This window comes from Ylistrum balloti, unplaced genomic scaffold, assembly GCF_031769215.1.
Source record: "Ylistrum balloti isolate Yb309-2 unplaced genomic scaffold, AGI_CSIRO_Ybal_v1 Utg370248, whole genome shotgun sequence".
NCBI lineage: Eukaryota > Metazoa > Mollusca > Bivalvia > Pectinida > Pectinidae > Ylistrum > Ylistrum balloti.
Window position 1 is genome coordinate 1,380,819 of NW_026782199.1, and position 25,391 is coordinate 1,406,209.

Here is a 25,391-nt window from a genome sequence, read left to right on the forward strand (position 1 = left end):
ACAGACAAAATTTGTTTACAGTACCTAAATGTCATCCACACCCTTTAGGTCCCCTTTTGTTTTGTACAGTATGAAGAAATATCCACACAGATCTTAATTCATCACTGACATCCCAAACAAAATCTTTATGTATAAAAGATCTTCTACTCCAAAATCTTTTGGAGCCATAGTTTCAAAATTGTAATTACTTAAAACTTTCATAGCAATTTCTCCAGAATTTTTCATGAATATTCAACCTCACCATCAATATTAACTATGTTTTCTTGGGCGGTTCTGGAATGTAGAGAGGCTTTAAAGCTGCAGGCTTCAAGTGTCTGAAACAGAAAAAGAAACCAGTCATTACAATCTCTGTCCCACAAGTTAACAATCTATAAAGTTACAATACTGTACACAATATATGAATTTGTGTAAGGATAGCATAGATAATTTGTGCATTACAATACATGTTTATATAGGACCAATGGAGAATATGATGTGAGAGATTGTGTTAAAATCTAACCTAAGATGTTATATGGGAAGTCCATATTTCACTGTTATTTTCCTCCACCTGTCAATTTTCACCAAGAACAGCTTATTTTTTGTATGCTGATTTACTAACCTTAGATCATCAAACTGACTTAACCTAGTTCATCACAACTAGTTATAATCCAGTCATACAGGAGTAATACTCACGAATACGCTGATGCAGGAACTCCCACCACTATCACATGACTTCCCTTGATAAAAAGTCGCCACATACTCTGGAAAAACCCAACATGTTTATTGTAATTAGAAATATAGTAGTAAACTTACTTTCCTCTACCCTAAGAAAGTGCAGATTTTCTGACAAAAAACCCAGCAATATTTCAATAAATATTACTAAATAATTCAGAATTGATTACTAATTGGATAGCATCATTAACCATTTCTGTTCCCTTTCACCTGTAACATTAGACAAGTTAAACTGTTGACTTAATTATACTTGTGTACTGTTTTACTGTTTTTTCTTTATCACCAATAGATATATCCTACTACTACATCAATCCCTATGGATTACAGCTCTCACTGTATTTTCATTCATCACTTCTTGATGTGATTTCCTGATGTAATGGAAGGTAAACGCAGAGCAAACCTGTGTAACTTACTTTATGGAAGCCTCGTACATCCAAGTCCCATAAATGGTAGCACTGGAAAAGGTTGATAATTAATTTAGCTGCTGTTGAAAGGTTTTCAACTAAGAATACTGTGTTTATAATGCAGAGCCTTTTTCTTCCCTTAAACATGATTTCTTTATTTAAACACTTTTTGTTACTTACATAGAATATACAATCATTGTTTGAAAAGATATTTCTTAATCTTAACAACTTACATGTATGTACACAATATCTAAATAATCTGTAGTGCATGTTTATTAAGCGTTTCAGTGTAATAATACCTTAGCAAGTTGTTTCCAGGTAACAAAATCTGTCGTAGTGTTCATGGTTATATACATCACAAATGTTTCATCCTGAAAAGATATCAATCATAATAACGCTGATTATCTAATAAAAGCTGAAAATTCAGAGATTTCATTCAAATGTACTAACAGGTCTTTCAACATCAACTGCATCAAATAGAATTTTACTCACGCTGACTTTGGGTATAAAGTCTTCGGAACAAGGATCTTTGGAATGATCTAATGTCTTTGCAGACTTTATGATGTTTTTCACTAAATCTTCATATTCATCTCTTTTCATTCTGAAATTAATAACAATAGATTAAAAAAGACAGAATTATCAATTTTACTAGTTATTGGTGAAAGTTTGATCATGTGGAATTGTTCAAGTTTCAATATCAAACTTAAAACTGGAATAATCTGTAAGTTCTTATATCAACAATAAAATGCAGTAAGAAATCTTTATGACAAATATTCATTGCTATGTCTCAGTTTTACATTCTAAGCTGTAGAAAACTTTTTCAAATTTATTGGAAATACTTAAGAATGATGTAGCCAGCTGATTATATATATTAGTTTACTACCATGACAGGCACTCAGCAACAGAATACCATGAATGAAAGAAATAGCAAAGTTCTAGAAAATATAACTTACTTGTCTAAATCTTTTAACTTGACATTTGGGGTTTTTAAAAGTGAATGATTTTTGAAGTAAACATCCTGAAAGTATGGATTCATGTTGAGCCCTTTTGAGCCAAAGTGGTATGTCCGAGAGATGTCCGGTATGATGCATTCACGGTTCTTCCTTATATGGTTAGTCCTCAGCCACATGTCCCAGTCCCATAACTGAAATGATTAGAGTTTTATGTCCAGAGTTACTTCCCTTCATTTGACTGTGGAGAGTTGGGTGATAAGTCTGATGTAGCATATTTACTTCCCTTTGTTTGACTCTGGAACCTTAGGTGATAAGTCTGATGAACCATAATTACTTCCCTTCAGTACACTCTAGAGCCTGAGGTGATAATTATAATGTACCAGAGTTAATTCCCTTTGTTTGACTCTGGAACCTTAGGTGATAAGTCTGATGAACCATAATTACTTCCCTTCAGTACACTCTAGAGCCTGAGGTGATAATTATAATGTACCAGAGTTAATTCCCTTTGTTGGAATCTGGAACCTTAGGTGATAAGTCTGATGAACCATAATTACTTCCCTTCAGTACACTCTAGAGCCTGAGGTGATAATTATAATGTACCAGAGTTAATTCCCTTTGTTTGACTCTGGAACCTTAGGTGATAAGTCTGATGAACCATAATTACTTCCCTTCAGTACACTCTAGAGCCTGAGGTGATAATTATAATGTACCAGAGTTAATTCCCTTTGTTTGACTCTGGATCCTTAGGTGATAAGTCTGATGAACTATAATTACTTCCCTTCAGTACACTCTAGAGCCTGAGGTGATAATTATAATGTACCAGAGTTAATTCCCTTTGTTTGAATCTGGAACCTTAGGTGATAAGTCTGATGAACCATAATTACTTCCCTTCAGTACACTCTAGAGCATGAGGTGATAATTTTAATGTACCAGAGTTACATCCCTTTGTTTAGTTCTGGAACCATCTGAACATCAATAGCTTATGTAATCATAGTGTACATAATGCATATGGACCACTAACACCAGCCAATTTATGCAACCTGATAACTGCATTACATGCTTGCTAATGATGGACAAGTAGTAGAAAATTTAACAGTTTTTGGGTTTTTATTTTGTTTTGTTTTTTGTTTTTATTTGCAGGTTTAGTTAAATAGAACAACATGTATTCCTGAAGTTAGAAACATTTTCATAGTCCTTCCTAACCTCCCTGAACTTTTAATGCTCATTCAATACAGACTACACTAGACAATGAAGATACATGTAACTAAAATATAGAAACATTTCTTTCAATCTCCACTACTAAACCTCACCTTTTCTGGTGTCGGCCACTGGGATTCTAACTCTCCCTTGTATAGTTTTCGCTTCAGCAACCATCCAAGCCCAGGCATAGTCTCCACCCGGTACAATAGTGACGGGTCTTTACAGGAATGTTGATACCCCTTAAAATGATAAAGATTTGTTACAGATTCTATCACTACATACAACCAGGATGTGAATATTTTTACACAATATTGTAGGGCAGGACCTTACAGGGATGGTTATACCCTTCCTACAACAAGGATATCTACAGACACAGTACAGGTGGGAAGGTCCTTACAGGACTGGTTATACCCTACCTACAACAAGGATATCGACAGACACAGTACAGGTGGACAGGTCCTTACAGGACTGGTTATACCCTACCTACAACAAGGATATCTACAGACACAGTACAGGTGGGCAGGTCCTTACAGGACTGGTTATACCCTACCTACAACAAGGATATCTACACACACAGTACAGGTCCTTACAGGACTGGTTATACCCTACCTACAACAAGGATATCTACAGACACAGTACAGGTGGGCAGGTCCTTACAGGACTGGTTATACCCTACCTACAACAAGGATATCTACAGACACAGTACAGGTGGGCAGGTCCTTACAGACTGGTTATACCCTACCTACAACAAGGATATCTACAGACACAGTACAGGTCCTTACAGGACTGGTTATACCCTACCTACAACAAGGATATCTACATACACAGTACAGGTGGGCAGGTCCTTACAGGACTGGTTATACCCTACCTACAACAAGGATATCTACAGACACAGTACAGGTGGGCAGGTCCTTACAGGACTGGTTATACCCTACCTACAACAAGGATATCTACAGACACAGTACAGGTGGGCAGGTCCTTACAGGACTGGTTATACCCTACCTACAACAAGGATATCTCTACACACCCAGTACAGGTCCTTACAGGACTGGTTATACCCTACCTACAACAAGGATATCTACAGACACAGTACAGGTGGGCAGGTCCTTACAGGACTGGTTATACCCTACCTACAACAAGGATATCTACACACACAGTACAGGTGGGCAGGTCCTTACAGGACTGGTTATACCCTACCTACAACAAGGATATCTACACACACAGTACAGGTGGGCAGGTCCTTACAGGACTGGTTATACCCTACCTACAACAAGGATATCTACAGACACAGTACAGGTGGGCAGGTCCTTACAGGACTGGTTATACCCTACCTACAACAAGGATATCTACAGACACAGTACAGGTGGGCAGGTCCTTACAGGACTGGTTATACCCTACCTACAACAAGGATATCTACACACACAGTACAGGTGGGCAGGTCCTTACAGGACTGGTTATACCCTACCTACAACAAGGATATCTACACACACAGTACAGGTGGGCAGGTCCTTACAGGACTGGTTATACCCTACCTACAACAAGGATATCTACAGACACAGTACAGGTGGGCAGGTCCTTAAACAATAAGTACAACAAGGATATCTACACACACAGGTGGGCACAGGTATACCCTACCTACAACAAGGATATCTACAGACACAGTACAGGTGGGCAGGTCCTTACAGGATATACAACCTACACACACTACAACAAGGATATCTACACACACAGTACAGGTGGGCAGGTCCTTACAGGACTGGTTATACCCTACCTACAACAAGGATATCTACAGACACAGTACAGGTGGGCAGGTCCTTACAGGACTGGTTATACCCTACCTACAACAAGGATATCTACAGACTCAGTACAGGTGGGCAGGTCCTTACAGGACTGGTTATACCCTACCTACAACAAGGATATCTACACACACAGTACAGGTGGGCAGGTCCTTACAGGACTGGTTATACCCTACCTACAACAAGGATATCTACAGACACAGTACAGGTGGGTCCTTACAGGACTGGTACAACAAGGATATCTACACACACAGGACTGGTTATACCCTACCTACAACAAGGATATCTACACACACAGTACAGGTGGGCAGGTACACACCTTACAGGACTGGTTATACCCTACCTACAACAGGTGGGCAGGTCCTTAAGGATATCTACAGATATCTACACACACAGTACAGGTGACTGGTTATACCCTACCTACAACAAGGATATCTACACACACAGTATAGGTCCTTACAGGACTGGTTATACCCTACCTACAACAAGGATATCTACACACACAGTACAGGTGGGCAGGTCCTTACAGGACTGGTTATACCCTACCTACAACAAGGATATCTACAGACACAGTACAGGTGGGCAGGTCCTTACAGGACTGGTTATACCCTACCTACAACAAGGATATCTACAGACACAGTACAGGTGGGCAGGTCCTTACAGGACTGGTTATACCCTACCTACAACAAGGATATCTACAGACTCAGTACAGGTCCTTACAGGACTGGTTATACCATACTTACAACAAGGATATCTACACACACAGTACAGGTGGGCAGGTCCTTACAGGACTGGTTATACCCTACCTACAACAAGGATATCTACACACACAGTACAGGTGGGCAGGTCCTTACAGGACTGGTTATACCCTACCTACAACAAGGATATCTACAGACACAGTACAGGTGGGCAGGTCCTTACAGGACTGGTTATACCCTACCTACAACAAGGATATCTACACACACAGTACAGGTGGGCAGGTCCTTACAGGACTGGTTATACCCTACCTACAACAAGGATATCTACACACACAGTACAGGTGGGCAGGTCCTTACAGGACTGGTTATACCCTACCTACAACAAGGATATCTACACACACAGTACAGGTCCTTACAGGACTGGTTATACCATACTTACAACAAGGATATCTACACACACAGTACAGGTGGGCAGGTCCTTACAGGACTGGTTATACCCTACCTACAACAAGGATATCTACACACACAGTATAGGTCCTTACAGGACTGGTTATACCCTACCTACAACAAGGATATCTACACACACAGTACAGGTGGGCAGGTCCTTACAGGACTGGTTATACCCTACCTACAACAAGGATATCTACACACACAGTACAGGTGGGCAGGTCCTTACAGGACTGGTTATACCCTACCTACAACAAGGATATCTACAGACACAGTACAGGTGGGCAGGTCCTTACAGGACTGGTTATACCATACTTACAACAAGGATATCTACACACACAGTACAGGTGGGCAGGTCCTTACAGGACTGGTTATACCCTACCTACAATAAGGATATCTACAGACACAGTACAGGTGGGCAGGTCCTTACAGGACTGGTTATACCCTACCTACAACAAGGATATCTACACACACAGTACACACACAGGTGGGCAGGTCCTTACAGGACTGGTTATACCCTACCTACAACAAGGATATCTACAGACACAGTACAGGTGGGCAGGTCCTTACAGGACTGGTTATACCCTACCTACAACAAGGATATCTACAGACACAGTACAGGTGGGCAGGTCCTTACAGGACTGGTTATACCCTACCTACAACAAGGATATCTACACACACAGTACAGGTGGGCAGGTCCTTACAGGACTGGTTATACCCTACCTACAACAAGGATATCTACACACACAGTACAGGTGGGCAGGTCCTTACAGGACTGGTTATACCCTACCTACAACAAGGATATCTACAGACACAGTACAGGTGGGCAGGTCCTTACAGGACTGGTTATACCCTACCTACAACAAGGATATCTACACACACAGTACAGGTGGGCAGGTCCTTACAGGACTGGTTATACCCTACCTACAACAAGGATATCTACAGACACAGTACAGGTGGGCAGGTCCTTACAGGACTGGTTATACCCTACCTACAACAAGGATATCTACACACACAGTACAGGTGGGCAGGTCCTTACAGGACTGGTTATACCCTACCTACAACAAGGATATCTACAGACACAGTACAGGTGGGCAGGTCCTTACAGGACTGGTTATACCCTACCTACAACAAGGATATCTACACACACAGTACAGGTGGGCAGGTCCTTACAGGACTGGTTATACCCTACCTACAACAAGGATATCTACACACACAGTACAGGTGGGCAGGTCCTTACAGGACTGGTTATACCCTACCTACAACAAGGATATCTACAGACACAGTACAGGTGGGCAGGTCCTTACAGGACTGGTTATACCCTACCTACAACAAGGATATCTACACACACAGTACAGGTGGGCAGGTCCTTACAGGACTGGTTATACCCTACCTACAACAAGGATATCTACAGACACAGTACAGGTGGGCAGGTCCTTACAGGACTGGTTATACCCTACCTACAACAAGGATATCTACACACACAGTACAGGTGGGCAGGTCCTTACAGGACTGGTTATACCCTACCTACAACAAGGATATCTACAGACACAGTACAGGTGGGCAGGTCCTTACAGGACTGGTTATACCCTACCTACAACAAGGATATCTACACACACAGTACAGGTGGGCAGGTCCTTACAGGACTGGTTATACCCTACCTACAACAAGGATATCTACAGACACAGTACAGGTCCTTACAGGACTGGTTATACCCTACCTACAACAACAAGGATATCTACAGTACAGGTGGGCAGGTCCTTACAGGACTGGTTATACCCTACCTACAACAAGGATATCTAAAGACACAGAACATGTGGGCAGGACCAAACATGACAGGTAATACCCTACCTACAACAAGGATATCTACAGACACAGTACAGGTGGGCAGGTCCTTACAGGACTGGTTATACCCTACCTACAACAAGGATATCTACAGACACAGTACAGGTCCTTACAGGACTGGTTATACCCTACCTACAACAAGGATATCTACAGACACAGTACAGGTGGGCAGGTCCTTACAGGACTGGTTATACCCTACCTACAACAAGGATATCTACACACACAGTACTGGTCCTTACAGGATTGGTTATACCCTACCTACAACAAGGATATCTACAGACACAGTACAGGTGGGCAGGTCCTTACAGGACTGGTTATACCCTACCTACCTATTTTTTTATAATGTGTAGTGTATTTGTACCTTATGTCATGAGATTTATGAAGTCTTACCAATATTATTATTACTATCTAATATGCTTTACTGCCATACATTGTTCTCATTTTTTCCCATTCGTTTTTGTGAATATTTTGATTTTTCAATATAAAATCATGCCAATTCTATGAGAAACATTTGTACAGAGCCATATGTGTGACCATCCAACTAGGTTTGAAGAAGCAAATTCCCATCCTGTATTAATGATTCAATATTATTGAGAATCATTTGAGACTTAAAATGAAATCATTTGAGAAGGGAGCCTTTGTAAAATAAAAGTATATCAAACACAAATATTTGTATCACAGACAATTATCTTTTGTCTAAACCACACAGGTGTATCTCTATAGACTTGTCATGTATCTTATTGTATCTAATGGTCATTTGTAAATGTTTGTCATGTTTTAGTTGTATTTTATAGTCATTTGTACATGTTAACCCATTTTTTACTGATTTAGCAACAAGACAGCATCACACAGAATAGGAACCATCACCCTAACTTGAACATTGTGCTCAAAATCATAGATTTCAAAGCATTTTCATACAGTATCCTTAACAACAGTAGCACACTGCTTGAAAGTGAAAGTAGATTAAAATGTCTTTTACTCATATCAAATTATATCTAAAATAATCTAAGAACTGTATACTGTAAATTGTCTTTAATGAGGTAATAACTTTACTAAGCTCTGTTGTTTAATTTGTCATAGAAATATAAAAAAGATTAGTAGAATCTGTTGCTCATTTCCAGCACCTGCTGATTCCAGAAGGACAAGAGATGTATCAACACTGTGTTATATGTAAATACATTTGGAAACACCCCCTGGACTTACCTTGAATGAAATACATCCTTACCATTGGAAGAATATAATCACACCATAAGGCAGTGCAAACCTAGTGTTTTTACAATTTCATGTGTGTACTTTCAACCAGTGGCAAAAGACATATTTCAACGATCTACTTGTCAAAACAGCTCAGACGACAACATACCTGACTCCTTTAGTATATTGTAGACACACAAATGGATAGCACCTTGCAATAAAAAATTAGTTTGCTACAGAAGGACCAAATAATGAGTTAGTCTACATCATACAGATGTTTCATCTTTCTAGGACTTTTGATCACAAGGACCTAACGTGTTAAAGAGTAACTAGTTCAGAGGACTGTCTTCATAAAAAGTCAGGAACAGCTTTATAGACAGGGACTCAGTGTAATGAAGATGCTGATACCAGACAAGTAAGGAGCTGTTTATGGACTAATAATGTTAAGAAACCTTCATGACAATGAGAAGGATAACCAACAACATTTAACACCAACATAACCTGGGTCATACAAATTACCCATCTACCTGAATCAGATTTCGTAATGGATTTACCATAAGTGAATGGTTACCATATGGAGTCACAGATTGAGAACATTGAAACCGCATGTATAGCCTGGTAAGCATTAAATAAACTCAAAGTAACATGTAATATACTAAGTCATCTGTCCTGTAATAAAAGTAATAAATGTTAATTTAACTGCTGAGCATAATATCATATAAGTAAACATAGTTACAGCTACTTTCACTTTCAAACTACTGTGCTGCTGCTTAGTAAACTAGTTAAGTACTTTTAAGTACACATATCAGCTTAGATAACAAAAAAATTAGGACATGAAAAAAAAACATATTTTCCAAATACTTTCAGGTCTCTTGGTTGCATGTATGCAGACATATTATATATTATTCATATGGGCCTTTAAGCCTTCATGTTTATACATCCTTACTTTCTTTCCATATTCTTTTATTGGATTTTCTGTCTGTACTTCTATACAGTGTATTGCTATACTGTACTCACCATGATGATGCCACACCTAACACAAGCTATACTGTACTCACCATGATGATGCCACACCTAACACAAGCTATACTGTACTCACCATGATGATGCCACACCTAACACAAGCTATACTGTACTCACCATGATGATGCCACACCTAACACAAGCTATACTGTACTCACCATGATGATGTCACACCTAACACAAGCTATACTGTACTCACCATGATGATGCCACACCTAACACAAGCTATACTGTACTCACCATGATGATGCCACACCTAACACAAGCTATACTGTACTCACCATGATGATGCCACACCTAACACAAGCTATACTGTACTCATCATGATGATGCCACACCTAACACAAGCTATACTGTACTCACCATGATGATGCCACACCTAACACAAGCTATACTGTACTCACCATGATGATGCCACACCTAACACAAGCTATACTGTACTCACCATAATGATGCCACACCTAACACAAGCTATACTGTACTCACCATGACATATCACACCTTGTTACCTATCTTGACTTACCTGGTCATTCCATGCTGATATACAGTACACTGTGGGGTCCTACTTCTAACAGAAACTATACTGTTCTCACCATGATTATGCCACACCTTGTTACCTATCTTGGCTTACCTGGTCATTCCATGCTGATATACAGTACACTGTGGGGTCCTACTTCTAACAGAAACTATATTGTTCTCACCATGATGATGCCACACCTTGTTACCTATCTTGACTTACCTGGTCATTCCATGCTGATATACAGTACACTGTGGGGTCCTACTTCTAACAGAAACTATACTGTTCTCACCATGATGATGCCACACCTTGTTACCTATCTTGACTTACCTGGTCATTCCATGCTGATATACAGTACACTGTGGGGTCCTACTTCTAACAGAAACTATACTGTTCTCACCATGATGATGCCACACCTTGTTACCTATCTTGACTTACCTGGTCATTCCATGCTGATATACAGTACACTGTGGGGTCCTACTTCTAACAGAAACTATACTGTTCTCACCATGATGATGCCACACCTTGTTACCTATCTTGACTTACCTGGTCATTCCATGCTGATATACAGTACACTGTGGGGTCCTACTTCTAACAGAAACTATACTGTACTCACCATGATGATGCCACACCTTGTTACCTATCTTGACTTACCTGGTCATTCCATGCTGATATACAGTACACTGTGGGGTCCTACTTCTAACAGAAACTATACTGTACTCACCATGATGATGCTACACCTTGTTACCTATCTTGACTTACCTGGTCATTCCATGCTGATATACAGTACACTGTGGGGTCCTACTTCTAACAGAAACTATACTGTACTCACCATGATGATGCCACACCTTGTTACCTATCTTGACTTACCTGGTCATTCCATGCTGATATACAGTACACTGTGGGGTCCTCCTCCAGCAGAAACTTTGTCTGGCTGAAGTAACTGTAACAGTAACACATCAACAATTAGCTCTTCCTGTTTACTATAAGTAAAGTTTCATCCTGGTAATACATCATACTACCTTTCCCAAATCTCATATTGATATTGCTTCAGAAGTCTGTGCTGTAAATCTGACCTTTGTATTACAACAGGGACCACCACTGCTTGAAATTTTACTATGTAACAAATGTGTTAGAAGGATGAAGTTTCATAAAAGTGTACCAGAACTCAAATAAATATATGTGTATGTATGCAACAAGCCATCAGCTTATATTAATCACTTTCATTGTCCAAGATGAAAACACACGAGGATCTTACTGTGAGAGGAAACCAGAGTACCTACAGAAAACACACATGGTTGTGCAGGTGACCTCTATACCTTTGTCAGCTCAGAGAATCAAACCCCAGACCTATAGGTGAAAGGCATGCCTGTTATCACTATGCCATCTGTGGTTAAGTCAGAGGTCACTAAGGATTGATAACATGATCTCTTATTAGTGATCTGACACACACTTGCTTTATTACAGTTTTTGTCAACACATTTCTTCACAAATAACTTACTTGACTGGCTTTTTGAAAAATACCTACTTAAAGAAATCAGGGCTGACATCTAAATCTTCTTCTAAGACAATGGCATACTTTGAATCCTGAAAATAAAAGCATAGTTTTATAAATTATACAAAGAAACAAATTGTATTGCATTGATTTATTCTAAAACTAAAGCAGGTAGTCAGAAAGTGTACAGGTAATATTTTAAAGAGTTTCAAAAATTTCTGTACACTTGAAACATATGATTTTAAGATGTCTGTGTCCTTAAGAAGTAGAAGTTAACTTGGCTGTAGACTTACCATATAGAGGTTGAAGATTGCTGTGAGACTAGCTTTGTAGTGCTGTGATATCCTAGCTGCCTTTATACCTAAAGGTGTGTGTTGTATTCCTTTGAGGCCCAGCAGTGTGGTTACAGCCAATGGTTCCTGTGATAAAGTAAACAGAGGTGTATATCATTGAAAAGGTAACTAGTAACATAGTGACAGTGTAATTACAGCCAATGGTTCCTGTGATAAACAGAGGTGTATCTCACTGAAAAGGTAACTAGTAACATAGTGACAGTGTGGTTACAGCCAATGGTTCCTGTGATAAACAGAGGTGTATCTCACTGAAAAGGTAACTAGTAACATAGTGACAGTGTGGTTACAGCCAATGGTTCCTGTGATAAATTAAACAGAGGTGTATATCACTGAAAAGGTAACTAGTAACATAGTGACAGTGTGGTTACAGCCAATGGTTCCTGTGATAAATTAAACAGAGGTGTATATCACTGAAAAGGTAACTAGTAACATAGTGACAGTGTGGTTATAGTCAATGGTTCCTGTGATAAATTAAACAGAGGTGTATCTCACTGAAAAGGTAACTAGTAACATAGTGACAGTGTGGTTATAGTCAATGGTTCCTGTGATAAATTAAACAGAGGTGTATCTCACTGAAAAGGTAACTAGTAACATAGTGACAGTGTGGTTACAGCCAATGGTTCCTGTGATAAACAGAGGTGTATCTCACTGAAAAGGTAACTAGTAACATAGTGACAGTGTGGTTACAGCTAATGGTTCCTGTGATAAATTAAACAGAGGTGTACAATGGTTCCTGTGATAAATTAAACAGAGGTGTATCTCACTGAAAAGGTAACTAGTAACATAGTGACAGTGTGGTTACAGCCAATGGTTCCTGTGATAAATTAAACAGAGGTGTATATCACTGAAAAGGTAACTAGTAACATAGTGACAGTGTGGTTAAATGATAAACAGAGGTGTATCTCACTGAAAAGGTAACTAGTAACATAGTGACAGTGTGGTTACAGCTAATGGTTCCTGTGTGAAAAGGTAACTAGTAACATAGTGACAGTGTGGTTACAGCTAATGGTTCCTGTGATAAATTAAACAGAGGTGTATCTCACTGAAAAGGTAACTAGTAACATAGTGACAGTGTGGTTACAGCTAATGGTTCCTGTGATAAATTAAACAGAGGTGTATCTCACTGAAAAGGTAACTAGTAACATAGTGACAGTGTGGTTACAGCTAATGGTTCCTGTGATAAATTAAACAGAGGTGTATATCACTGAAAAGGTAACTAGTAACATAGTGACAGTGTGGTTACAGCTAATGGTTCCTGTGATAAATTAAACAGAGGTGTATCTCACTGAAAAGGTAACTAGTAACATAGTGACAGTGTGGTTATAGTAAGTTCCTGTGATAAATTGGTTCCTGTGATAAATTAAACAGAGGTGTATCTCACTGAAAAGGTAACTAGTAACATAGTGACAGTGTGGTTACAGCTAATGGTTCCTGTGATAAATTAAACAGAGGTGTATATCACTGAAAAGGTAACTAGTAACATAGTGACAGTGTGGTTACAGCTAATGGTTCCTGTGATAAATTAAACAGAGGTGTATCTCACTGAAAAGGTAACTAGTAACATAGTGACAGTGTGGTTACAGCTAATGGTTCCTGTGATAAATTAAACAGAGGTGTATCTCACTGAAAAGGTAACTAGTAACATAGTGACAGTGTGGTTACAGCTAATGGTTCCTGTGATAAATTAATGAAAAGGTAACTAGTCATAGTGACAGTGTGTTGATAAATTAAACAGAGGTGTATATCACTGAAAAGGTAACTAGTAACATAGTGACAGTGTGGTTACAGCTAATGGTTCCTGTGATAAATTAAACAGAGGTGTATCTCACTGAAAAGGTAACTAGTAACATAGTGACATTCAATGGTTTGTTATCAATTGTTTGTAACATTGACAGTGTGGAATTACTTATCAGGGTATATTGAAAAGGTAACTAGTAACATAGTGACAGTGTGGTTTCTCTCCTGTGATAAATTAAACAGAGGTGTATCTCACTGAAAAGGTAACTAGTAACATAGTGACAGTGTGGTTACAGCCAATGGTTCCTGTGATAAACAGAGGTGTATATCACTGAAAAGGTGACTGGTAACATAGTGACAGCTACCATTAGATGATGTCTGTTGTTGATATACATTATCATGTATTCTTGAATTCTAAATTATTTCTTTTCGACAGGATTTCCATTAATGTCATTCTTGTTATCAATTGTTTGTTTTGGAATTACTTATCAGGGTTTGTATACAGGATTGTTCTCTCCTTACAGCTTTTCCATCCTAACTTTCAAGCTTGTTTATAAATAAACAACAACATCAATTTCAGCTAGGAGAGCTGGAAAATCATCTGTCATTTTGTAACTAATCTAAATTTTGCTACGATGAATTCAAATGTCTTGTATATTTTGTCATGCTGTTTTCATATTATTTCAAATAACTCATACTATAACAAGTATGAAATACATAACCAGAATCTGTTGATATTATTGGTCTGTACTTGTCCTTCATTGATATATTGCACTACAAGATGAGAACATGATATCATGATCATATAAGAATAAGCTTTGGGTAAGTAGTATGTGTTTTCCTTAAAATCATCATATTTAGATTGATGAACAGTATGATTTTCTCCTTTGGTTGATAGTACAACAAATATTAACAGATTGACAATATAGTTAATTATAAAAGTATCATCATTAACCTGCTTTCTTCACATTTGACCATTTTTACGACGGGGCTCACACTGAAATATTCTTTTGAAAATAAAATTGTTTTCTGTTTTTTCTCAAATGTGCAAATAAAACATCAAACTATAGATGTGATATTTTCATCTAGGATTTCTTTTTATTGCGCTCCTCAAAACTTTTTTTCATTTTTGAAAGGAGTTACTTCCCTTCCACCACTAACCTTTTTTTGCCTGTCAATTTTATTTGATATTTAATAGATGGACAATTCACTATGATATGCAGAATGAAGGAAATTATCTGAATGTACCAAAATATGAATGTAAAAGTAAAAAAAAACAGTATTATGAACAACAGATTTTTGAAGCATTACACTACTCAAACATTGATTTAAAGCTGTATTGTTAACCTAATCACCACCAATAAAACAAGGCAGAGTCTCAAACATATGTTTTATATCACTGATAACAAATTGTCTGTAACATGGCCAGAAACTTAAAGCTGCACTTTATCAAATCATTGTAGAATTTAATGCCTATGAGTTTAATACTGAAAACAACTAACAGAAGATAAACAGCACACTATTAACACAGAATTAGGAGCCCAGGTGGCACAGAGTTTGGGAGATGAATCATGGAAAATTAAAAGAGTTATTTCCTCAAATTATCGAATATACATACTGTTACAACTAGTGCAATGCTAATATCTTAGACTGATTTCACACTATAAATATCACATCTAATCCATACATTACTAACGATAATATGTGAAAAAAAATGATTAAGTAACTCAGGTTTCCTTCCTTTATATCAGCGTGAGCCCTGGCACGGTTCTCGATACGGGAGGCCTCCTCGTGGCGAGAACTGGACAGTCACATTAATCATCTAATGGTGATGTGACTGACTAACATCCCGACTCATTTACACTTTCAGTTGTTTTAAGTGTATCAGGTATTTAAAAGTGGTCTTACATGTAAATTTTACCCTTGAATCCTATTTACATCTACTGATAATTCTCAATCTTTGAAAAATTTGAAAAACTGTACATGAAATTCTTACATCACATTTTACCTCTCAGTCTTGTTTATTTCTCAATCCTTGAAATATTTTTCTCTGTTCCAATACTATTTTGAGCTTACAGTTTGCTGTACATCAAATACCTAATATCACATTTTACCTCATAGTATCCATCGATGAACACAGTCACCATATTAGGATCAGCACCAGGAGTAGACAGCAGGGTGCGTAGCATTCTGAGGGAAAAAAGTTTTAACATATATAAGGTGGTTCATGAAATTTCTCATAACACATGACAAACCAGGTATTTATACAGTAAAACATTTCTACATGCAGTTTACCAACGATCCTATATGTAGGTACTTGTGTGTAAGAAATATGTATTTTTCCTTTTCACTTGAGACAGATTAAAGACTGAATGTTAAATTTTATACCTGTATATAAATTACTATGATGTACTTGTTTATTTTAATATCTTACCTGTACAAGTAATATGGTTGATAATATACCTGACAAGTAATATGGTTGATAATATACCTGACAAGTAATATGGTTGATAATTAACCTGTACAAGTAATATGGTTGATAATTAACCTGTACAAGTAATATGGTTGATAAAATACCTGTACAAATAATGTGGTTGAAAACTTACCTGTACAATTAATATGTTGGATTACTTACCTGTACAAATAATTTGGTCGATTGCTGGCGATCACCACCACAGGCACATCAGCTATATTGTTGTTTTCCAACTAAAAAGTTTGAAGTGAGTTTATTATAATGATATTTTTAGAAAAAATCTCGATTTTTCAATCAATGAACAAAGAGCAACTTAAAATCCAATCATTTTTTTTTAATACATGTACAAATGTATTCAATAACAGTGATTTTCATGTTAAGTTAACAAATCATTCTCTGTGCCATCAAATAGATTCACACATCGTTATCAAATCCATTTGCTCATATACTAACATGGTAAGGTAAGAAGGAGATGGACTCCGGGTCTGTACAGCTACAGGTAGGTCCATAGCCCTCAAACTTGTTACAAAATGTCTGCCTTCTCTTGTTTTCTGGAGTGTCTGGCCAAGGGCATTCACTTTCTGTAAACATGTAAATCACATACCATATCAGGTGTCTACTTTCTGTTTACATATACAGTTCATTATGTAGCACTTACTTTTTGTTTACATATAAAATACACGAGCATACATACCGAGGTTTTCTAAATGCTTCTACCAATTTATTGGACATCATGTACTGAATACAGGGTAGATTTAATGCAGTTTAAATTGTGCCTGTTTTGCTCCATACAAAGCATATACAAGTGAAATTACACCCAAAGAGCAAATATTTTGTTTGGTAAAATTGTCAGTGTATGCAGTATAAATGCTGCCTGTTTCAGTGTAGAAATTGTTCACACTGTAGATGTCTTCATTTACCATTTTCTTAACAAACTTTATACAATTGTAAAGCTTTGGTTAAAATTGTTTATTTCTATCTATATCACCATACCTTTCAATGCCACCAGAGGGATCTTGGTTTGGATAGAGACTTTTTCTGCCCAGGTAGAAAAGTCTGGAGCCTTAGCATGTGTCTCACCTATCACTTTTCCTGTAATACAAATATAACAAGTAAAATCTGCCCACAAATGTGTCAACAAAACCAAACATATTTACCTTTTTTTTCTCATTTTAAACATAGAGTAAAACACAGATAAGTCAAAGTCGATGGGACCAAATGAGATGTTTGACTTATCCAATGGTTCTCTGAATGGAGATGTTGTACATCGAAGATTGGTCCTATTTTCATTGTTTGTTTACCGGATTGTGTCTCAGAGCATGTAGTGACAGTAATGAATAAGTTATAAATAAATAAAAACATTTTGTAATTTTATACACTAACAATATCCTTTATTTCAATAAACAGATATAAGTATGAATATCAAATGATAAATGTAATGTAAAACGCGTGGATACCACTCTCACACATATAACTTACCAAGTATGGTTTTTTTTCATGAATGAAAATATTTTAAGATAAAAATGCATCCTTTCATTTAAACTTGTGTTTTGGTATTTGTTGTGTTTGTTCAGGTAGAAATATTGTGTCAACAACATTACATAGTCAATATAACCCACCACGCATGATTTGAAGTCTTAATGTATCCAAGTTTATTTGGTAGTCCCTTGAACTTCGAAACATATAAGTTTGACTGTATATACAAAATGTATGAATGAATACATGTGTTGATAAGTAGTAATTGTTTAACTGAATCATAAAATTAATTAGTAACAGCTTATTATTTTCAGGAGTGACAAAACTGGTCCTTGACCTTCTTAAAGAAATGGAAAAGACCTTGACCTTTGACAAGAGTTTTTTTCACCCCTGCTGCTTGACTTCACTAGACATACTTAACCTTTGTCCATAACAAAACATCACACTGAATTTTGTCTCCTGCAGAAATCTTCATCCTACATTTGCAAATCCTAATTTTACTGGACCTTACCTTTGCCCTTGACTGTTACAAAGCACCAGGTATCCCTGTAGCCTAAGAACTCTATCTTCTCACTCCCCATAGCACCCAGGTATTCACGGGCAGGTTTTTTCAGGGACAGAGACCCCTCATCCTAAGCAAGGGAAGAGAGCATTGATTCATGATTTGTTTCTGAATATTTTAAATAAATAAGCACATAATGAATACAAGGATTTGTAATTATTGCTATAAAAAATGTAATAATAACATAAAAAACTGTAATTAGCACAATCATATTTTAGTACAATACCTTCATCACAAAAGTGCTAAAATAAGATTATTCCTAATTCATGTTTGCTGAGTTTTAGTGTAACAATTATGGGAGTGGCCCTACACTTCAAATCTCATCAGAAAGAGCTATTTACATAGACTTATAACAAGACAGTTGTTAAAAATTAAAGACAGCATTGTAATTACTACAATGTATTCATTGAAAGTCTGCTCAAGTACCTTGATTGTAAATATTAAGATGCGCCCTTTTCTGATGCTGGTCAAGTAATTGATCATTGCCACATCCTCATGAGCACTGTATGTATCAAAAAATGTCCTGGACATCACACTTCCCTTTAAATAAAACATCAGTAAGGTATTCAATATTTCTAGGTGCCAAAACAAAAAGTATGAAAACATTTGCATCCTGCTTTAAAATGAAATATTTATTTCGGTCACAGTTTTCTCTACTTCATAACATTTTGGGATTATCACTATCAGAGTTGCTAAAAAACAAGTGATATGTGTATTTTAAGTTTTCAAATTCATGGATTCATTCAAATATATGAGAATAAGGTTTACAGTTTCACAGGTGACACTTTTGTTCAGAAGCATCTGTGATCTTTTTGAAAAATAAACTTTACCGTAGCCTGGTTAAGGACAGCAATGTGGATTCCCCGAGACTTGTCAGGTTCATCATCCTGTAAAACCTAAAACACAAAATATAACACTGTACAGGTTCTCTTATCACTGATATGTTCTCTAACTAATAAGATGTTCTTTAATTAACTACAAGTTCACTTATTGATGACAAGTTTTCTTATTAATGACATACAGGTATTCTGTTATCAAGAACATGTTCTCTCATAGATAACATAATCAGACCTTGGTAGGGTAATGCTAAGTTATGAATATGAACTAAATCTGCCCCCAGGTTAATGAGATATCTTAATCACAACATTATCATGGATGTATACACAAAGGACGTATAGACATACAGACAAAGTTATTACTATAGAGACCCGCCCTTCACCTTACCTAAGTAGGGAGCGGTATAATTAATAGCAGGTCCTCGTGCATCATACTAAGTGCTTGCCTCTTTATTATGCTGATGGTAGTGACTCTATACAGAGTCACATTGATACTTAACAACATGTATTTGGATGAGTAAGAGTAGATTGTTTTGTGGGTACTGTAGCCATGGCGATATTTTTAAGAATGTTTTTAAATAGTTTCGACAACTAATCATCATTGTCCAAAGAAAGTATAAATATACTGTGTCTGGGGAACTGTAACTAGGGTGATATCATGGGGTCACATGATCACATTATTCATAGAGTATTGCAATATATGTGACGAAAATACATCAGAAAAAATTCAGATAACACATATTACATGTTTTTTTCTGAGTACACATTTTCTCAGTAGTTATTCAACAGATATAATGACAAAACAGTACAGAACAAAAACTTGATAAAAGGCCTTACGGTTATAATACAAATTGTGTACAAATGTAGAGTGGAAAAATCTGCGAATATCAACATACTAACATCCAGTTGGCTGAAGAGATAAAATATGTCTACATTTATTGCAATCAACTGACCGTTGTGCCATCCACCGAGATGAAGGCCGAAGTCTTGCTGGACATAACCTCAATGGTCAGAGTACTTGGCACGGACGTCTCCACCACTTTTTCCTTATTCCCAACAGCAACCTCATCATAGTCATTTGTGCCAATTTGATCTGTTAAAATCAAATTCTTTGTATAATACTAAAACCACACATAACAGGCTGAGCTGTCTATAAATCATAAATGAAACACTATACAAGGAAACGTTTGGCCACGCTTGTTCTGCCCTCGCATAAAACTATCCGTTTCTTCCCCTAAAGAATATGTGAAAACATATATTTTAATTTTGACTTTAACCTTTGAACACAATTTTATATACCCTCTATTAGCAAAAGTTTACAGCTGACGAAAGTTTAACTACAACAAATGTTTCTCTGAATACAGTATGTATAATACATATATACATAGCTCTCTATATATTGGTAATTGAAACTCCTAAAACGTTTTTAACCGTCATACTGTATAATCTCATTATATGTTGATGTTTTTAATTCTTTTGTTAGCAAAGCAATACTAGTCTTAAGCTGATAGTGTAAATAAGTTTTAGGTAAGTACAAGTATGGTTCATCCTGTGTGGCTGTGTCTAGCTGTACAATAAACAGATGCCATTATAACATGCAACATCAGCTTTCAATATCATGTGCAGTGTTACTTAGATAAATATACCTACAAATATGCTTTTACATGCATGTTTCATTCCCCAAGAATTTTAAATGATCACCATTATCCTATTTTCATATTTTTTAAATTGTCTTCATGAACACCTAAGTAACTCCAGAATCCAACTGGTTTCATATAAACATACAGTAGGTGAGGTCAGGCCTTTACAGAAAGATTCATGTACTTTTCATTAAATATCTACAGATGAAGAAGGCCAGTATGTCACTAGATATATATAGAAGCCTGTATGCCACAGAATACCTACACGAGGCCTGTATGCCACAGGACTGGTCTAAACAGTACTGTTGAAACCCTTTCACTTCTCCAGGTTGGACAAGCAGGCAGACCAGGATACATACCACCAGTACAACACACATCCTCATAAGACATTTCCATGCTCCCTCATTACTGAATCCTTGATTTTTTCTAAATAACAGGTGTTTTTCTTTTTGTTTTTTTGCAGTAGCTATCCTATCAAGTCTACATATCTCATCCAGTACATCAGTAAATCCTATGGCATCAAGCTGTAATTTGTTACTGATGATGAAATTCCTTTCGGCAAAGTCACATCTTTACAAAATATATTTATTTAAATATCTATCAGTTATTGATCAGGATAATTTCATCTTCTTGATGCAGAGGTTAAATAGAATTCCTGACCTTTGACCCTAATGCAGGAATATTTATAAAAATAAACCAGTCATGAATAAGAACTTCACTTCACTGATGTAATCAATATCTTCCACTTATGTTTGATGTTGAAGACCATCACTGAGAATTTGCCACATCATCAACATCTGCCAAGGTGTGAGCAGCATTGCCATAGAATATACATCCGCAACATGACAGACATGCCAACAAACTCAGAATGACATCCCAGAAAATTTAGCTGGTTTACAGCCTAACACTATCATAAGAAGTTCACATGTGGTACAGCATATATTTCCTGAGGACACAGTCTCCTCAGCACCCCCCTAACATGTATATATTTAGTCTGTAGGAGGTCACTATATTAGCCTGGTAGACACATTTACTGGTAAACTGCTTTCTCCACAGCAGGCCTTGAACCTATCAGCAGCAATTTTGTAAACACAACAGATTGATATGAATTTAAAGATTCATATGTAGATACAAATGTATTACATGGATGGTCATTTTACACTTTGCTGTCTCTCATCTCAACCTCACAAATTAATCTTTATACTATATACACAGCTGCAAATCGATACCCAAATCCTCCATCTGACTTGTAGGTAAACTTCCTATCTAATTTCAGGGTGAACTGAATCTACACCAGTGAGATATTGTATATATAAGTGTCTGAAGCTTTAAAGTCCAGAAATCTACTCTATGATAAGTTCTGCACAATAAACTTAACAACCTGTTACCACTCATTTGTATGAAAGATTAAATGTGTGGCCTGTCTTTTGTGCCACGTGGCCATACTGTTATATTGATAAATCAGTAAAGTGATATCAGTGAACTGCCTACCCAATCTAACATCCACTGGTACAGTCAAGGTCTGCTTACATCTTTTATTATGGCCACAATTTGTTTGAAACTAATAATTCAATCAAAATCACATCATTTTATTTTGTTTTTCACAAGGTGGTCATTATACACAGGCATGTTTTCACAGATGGTCTTTATATATAATGTAATCACCAGACATCTGACAGGCAGCTGACAAGAGAGAGAGAATAAAGACGATGTAAAGAATCAATGCTGTATATAGCACATAATATTGTGGCAGATGACACAGTCATCAATACCTGTTGTCCTATTGACAATACTTATGATTTTTGTGGAAAAACCCGAGGCATTGCAGTTGATTAGCATGAAATTAACTGGACATCACTTTTGTTTTTCACCTCATGCTACACAAAATATGTTTTCCTTTTTAGTTGAGTATTCACTTGGGAAAAACACTGCTGCTAGGTAGAAATCTAGAAATTATAGATAATGTTCAGGTCACACAATCCCTTCCTTTTTCTTCTTTCATCTAACTTGGTTTTTCTACGAAATTTGAGAATACCTCTGAAGATATAGTGATGTTAAATCAAACCCAAAATGGACAATGTACCATCAAATTAGCTAGAAGGGCCAGGTGAATTATACAAACCCCCAAAATGACAATTAAAATACAAGAAACCAGGGAGACCTACGTATAAAATCAGAGAATGATCTACTGACTACTTCTCGAGAATTAGTGATAACAAACTTCAATTATCATATCAAGGATGGTCACGGTCAACCATTTTGTTTATCTGATCATTCTCAAAACTGAAAGTACACAATTAGTGACCTAGGAGAACATACATATAAAATTTGTGAAAGATTGCCACTTTTCAGTCATTTTGTTGTTTCTAATCCACCCTAAACTCAACAGAGCATAACTAAAGGTACCAAATGGAACCTTTACATGAAATTTCAGAAAGATCCATCCAAGTCTTCTCAAGAAATAGCAAAATAAAACTTGCTAAACGACAGACAATGGACAATACATTCCACCATCTGACGACAATACACTTACAAAAAATATTAGTGTCTAAGGTATTGAGATCAGAACAATGTTATTTCTGCCTTCTTGTGGAACAAGTTATCAATTCTGAAGATAATACAATCCCACAGGCAACCTGGCTATACTGATTGAACATGCCAAGGCTAGGTAAATTGGGGGAAATCCTAAGTACTGCAGCACTAAGTATGAACTAAGGAGAAACGCTGCCAACAGAGGGAATGAGTTAGAGACTTAAAGACAAAATGTTTTAACAGTGAAATGTAGGAAAGAGGCCCTATAAGGGGGATACATGAGTTCAGAGAAACATCATAACATTTGTATGTAACAAAGAGGCCTAAAAGGGGAAATAGTAGAGTAAGGCACCAGGAGACAATACTGTTTATTATAGAAGTCATAAGTAACAAAGAGGCCAAATAGGGGGAATACACATACATGTATGTAAGGCATCATAGAGAGGGCATTAAAACAGTCATGTGAAACAAAGAGGCCTTATATGGAGGAAGGGGAGTGAGGGTCTCTAGACAGGATATTGTAACAGTCACATGTAACAATGCGACCCTATAGGGGGAATTCAGGAGAGGGGGTCTCTAGACAGGATATTGTAACAGTCACATGTAACAAAGAGACCATATAGGGGAATACAGGAGTGGGGGTCTCTAGACAGGGTGTTGTAACAGTCACATGTAACATAGAGGTCCAACAGGGGGAATACAGGAGTGGGGGTCTCTAGACAGGATATTATAACAGTCACATGTAACAATGCAACCCTATAGGGGGAATTCAGGAGTGGGTGTCTCTAGAAAGGCTATTGTAACAGTCACATGTAACAAAGAGACCATATAGGGGAATACAGGAGTGGGGGTCTCTAGACAGGATATTACAACAGTCAAATGTAACAATGCGACCCTATAGGGGGAATTCAGGAGTGGGGGGTCTCTAGACAGGATATTGTAGCAGTCACATGTAACAATGCGACCCTATAGAGAAAATTCAGGAGTGGGAGTCTCTAGACAGGATACTGTAACAGTCACATGTAACAATGTGACCCTATAGGTAGAATACAGGAGTGGGGGTCTCTAGACAGGATATTGTAACAGTCACATGTAACAATGCGACCCTATAGGTAAAATAGAGGAGTGGGGGTCTCTAGACAGGATATTGTAAAAGTCACATGTAACAATGCGACCCTATAGGTAGAATACAGGGGTGGGGGTCTCTAGACAGGATATTGTGACAGTCACATATAACAATGAGGTCCTATAGGGGAATAGAGGAGTGGGGGTCTCTAGGCAGGATACTGTAAAAGTCACATGTAACAAAGAGACCATATAGGTAGAATACAGGACTTGGGGTCTCTAGACAGGATATTATAACAGTCACATGTAACAATGCAACCCTATAGGGGAATACAGAAGTGGGGGTCTCTAGACAGGATATTGTTACAGTCACATGTAACAAAGAGACCATATTGGGGAATACAGGAGTGGGGGTCTCTAGACAGGATATTGTTACA

General features: G+C 37.2%; 1 protein-coding gene across 2 annotated transcripts in view; it reads right to left on the reverse strand.

Moving 5' to 3' along the window:
• Positions 1-201: 201 nt before the first annotated feature.
• LOC132552449 (protein O-linked-mannose beta-1,2-N-acetylglucosaminyltransferase 1-like) overlaps positions 202-25,391 on the reverse strand; it is a 35,088-nt gene continuing 9,898 nt past the window's right edge. The window contains exons 1-19 of one of the 2 annotated variants that reach the window (XM_060216617.1): positions 21,623-22,210; positions 20,671-20,810; positions 19,712-19,777; positions 19,308-19,421; positions 18,831-18,951; positions 17,837-17,935; positions 17,297-17,424; positions 17,006-17,076; positions 16,485-16,560; positions 12,574-12,699; positions 12,314-12,372; positions 11,656-11,728; positions 3,379-3,507; positions 2,069-2,259; positions 1,608-1,716; positions 1,415-1,486; positions 1,125-1,166; positions 673-740; positions 202-314 (exon numbers count right to left, since the gene is read on the reverse strand). In XM_060216617.1, the coding sequence (XP_060072600.1) occupies positions 254-314; positions 673-740; positions 1,125-1,166; positions 1,415-1,486; positions 1,608-1,716; positions 2,069-2,259; positions 3,379-3,507; positions 11,656-11,728; positions 12,314-12,372; positions 12,574-12,699; positions 16,485-16,560; positions 17,006-17,076; positions 17,297-17,424; positions 17,837-17,935; positions 18,831-18,951; positions 19,308-19,421; positions 19,712-19,777; positions 20,671-20,810; positions 21,623-21,740 (1,863 nt within the window). In that variant the 5' untranslated portion in view covers positions 21,741-22,210 and the 3' untranslated portion in view covers positions 202-253. Of the gene's footprint in view, positions 315-672; positions 741-1,124; positions 1,167-1,414; positions 1,487-1,607; positions 1,717-2,068; positions 2,260-3,378; positions 3,508-11,655; positions 11,729-12,313; positions 12,373-12,573; positions 12,700-16,484; positions 16,561-17,005; positions 17,077-17,296; positions 17,425-17,836; positions 17,936-18,830; positions 18,952-19,307; positions 19,422-19,711; positions 19,778-20,670; positions 20,811-21,622; positions 22,211-25,391 lie in introns of those variants that run through there. The other variant, XM_060216616.1, reaches the window with a different exon arrangement.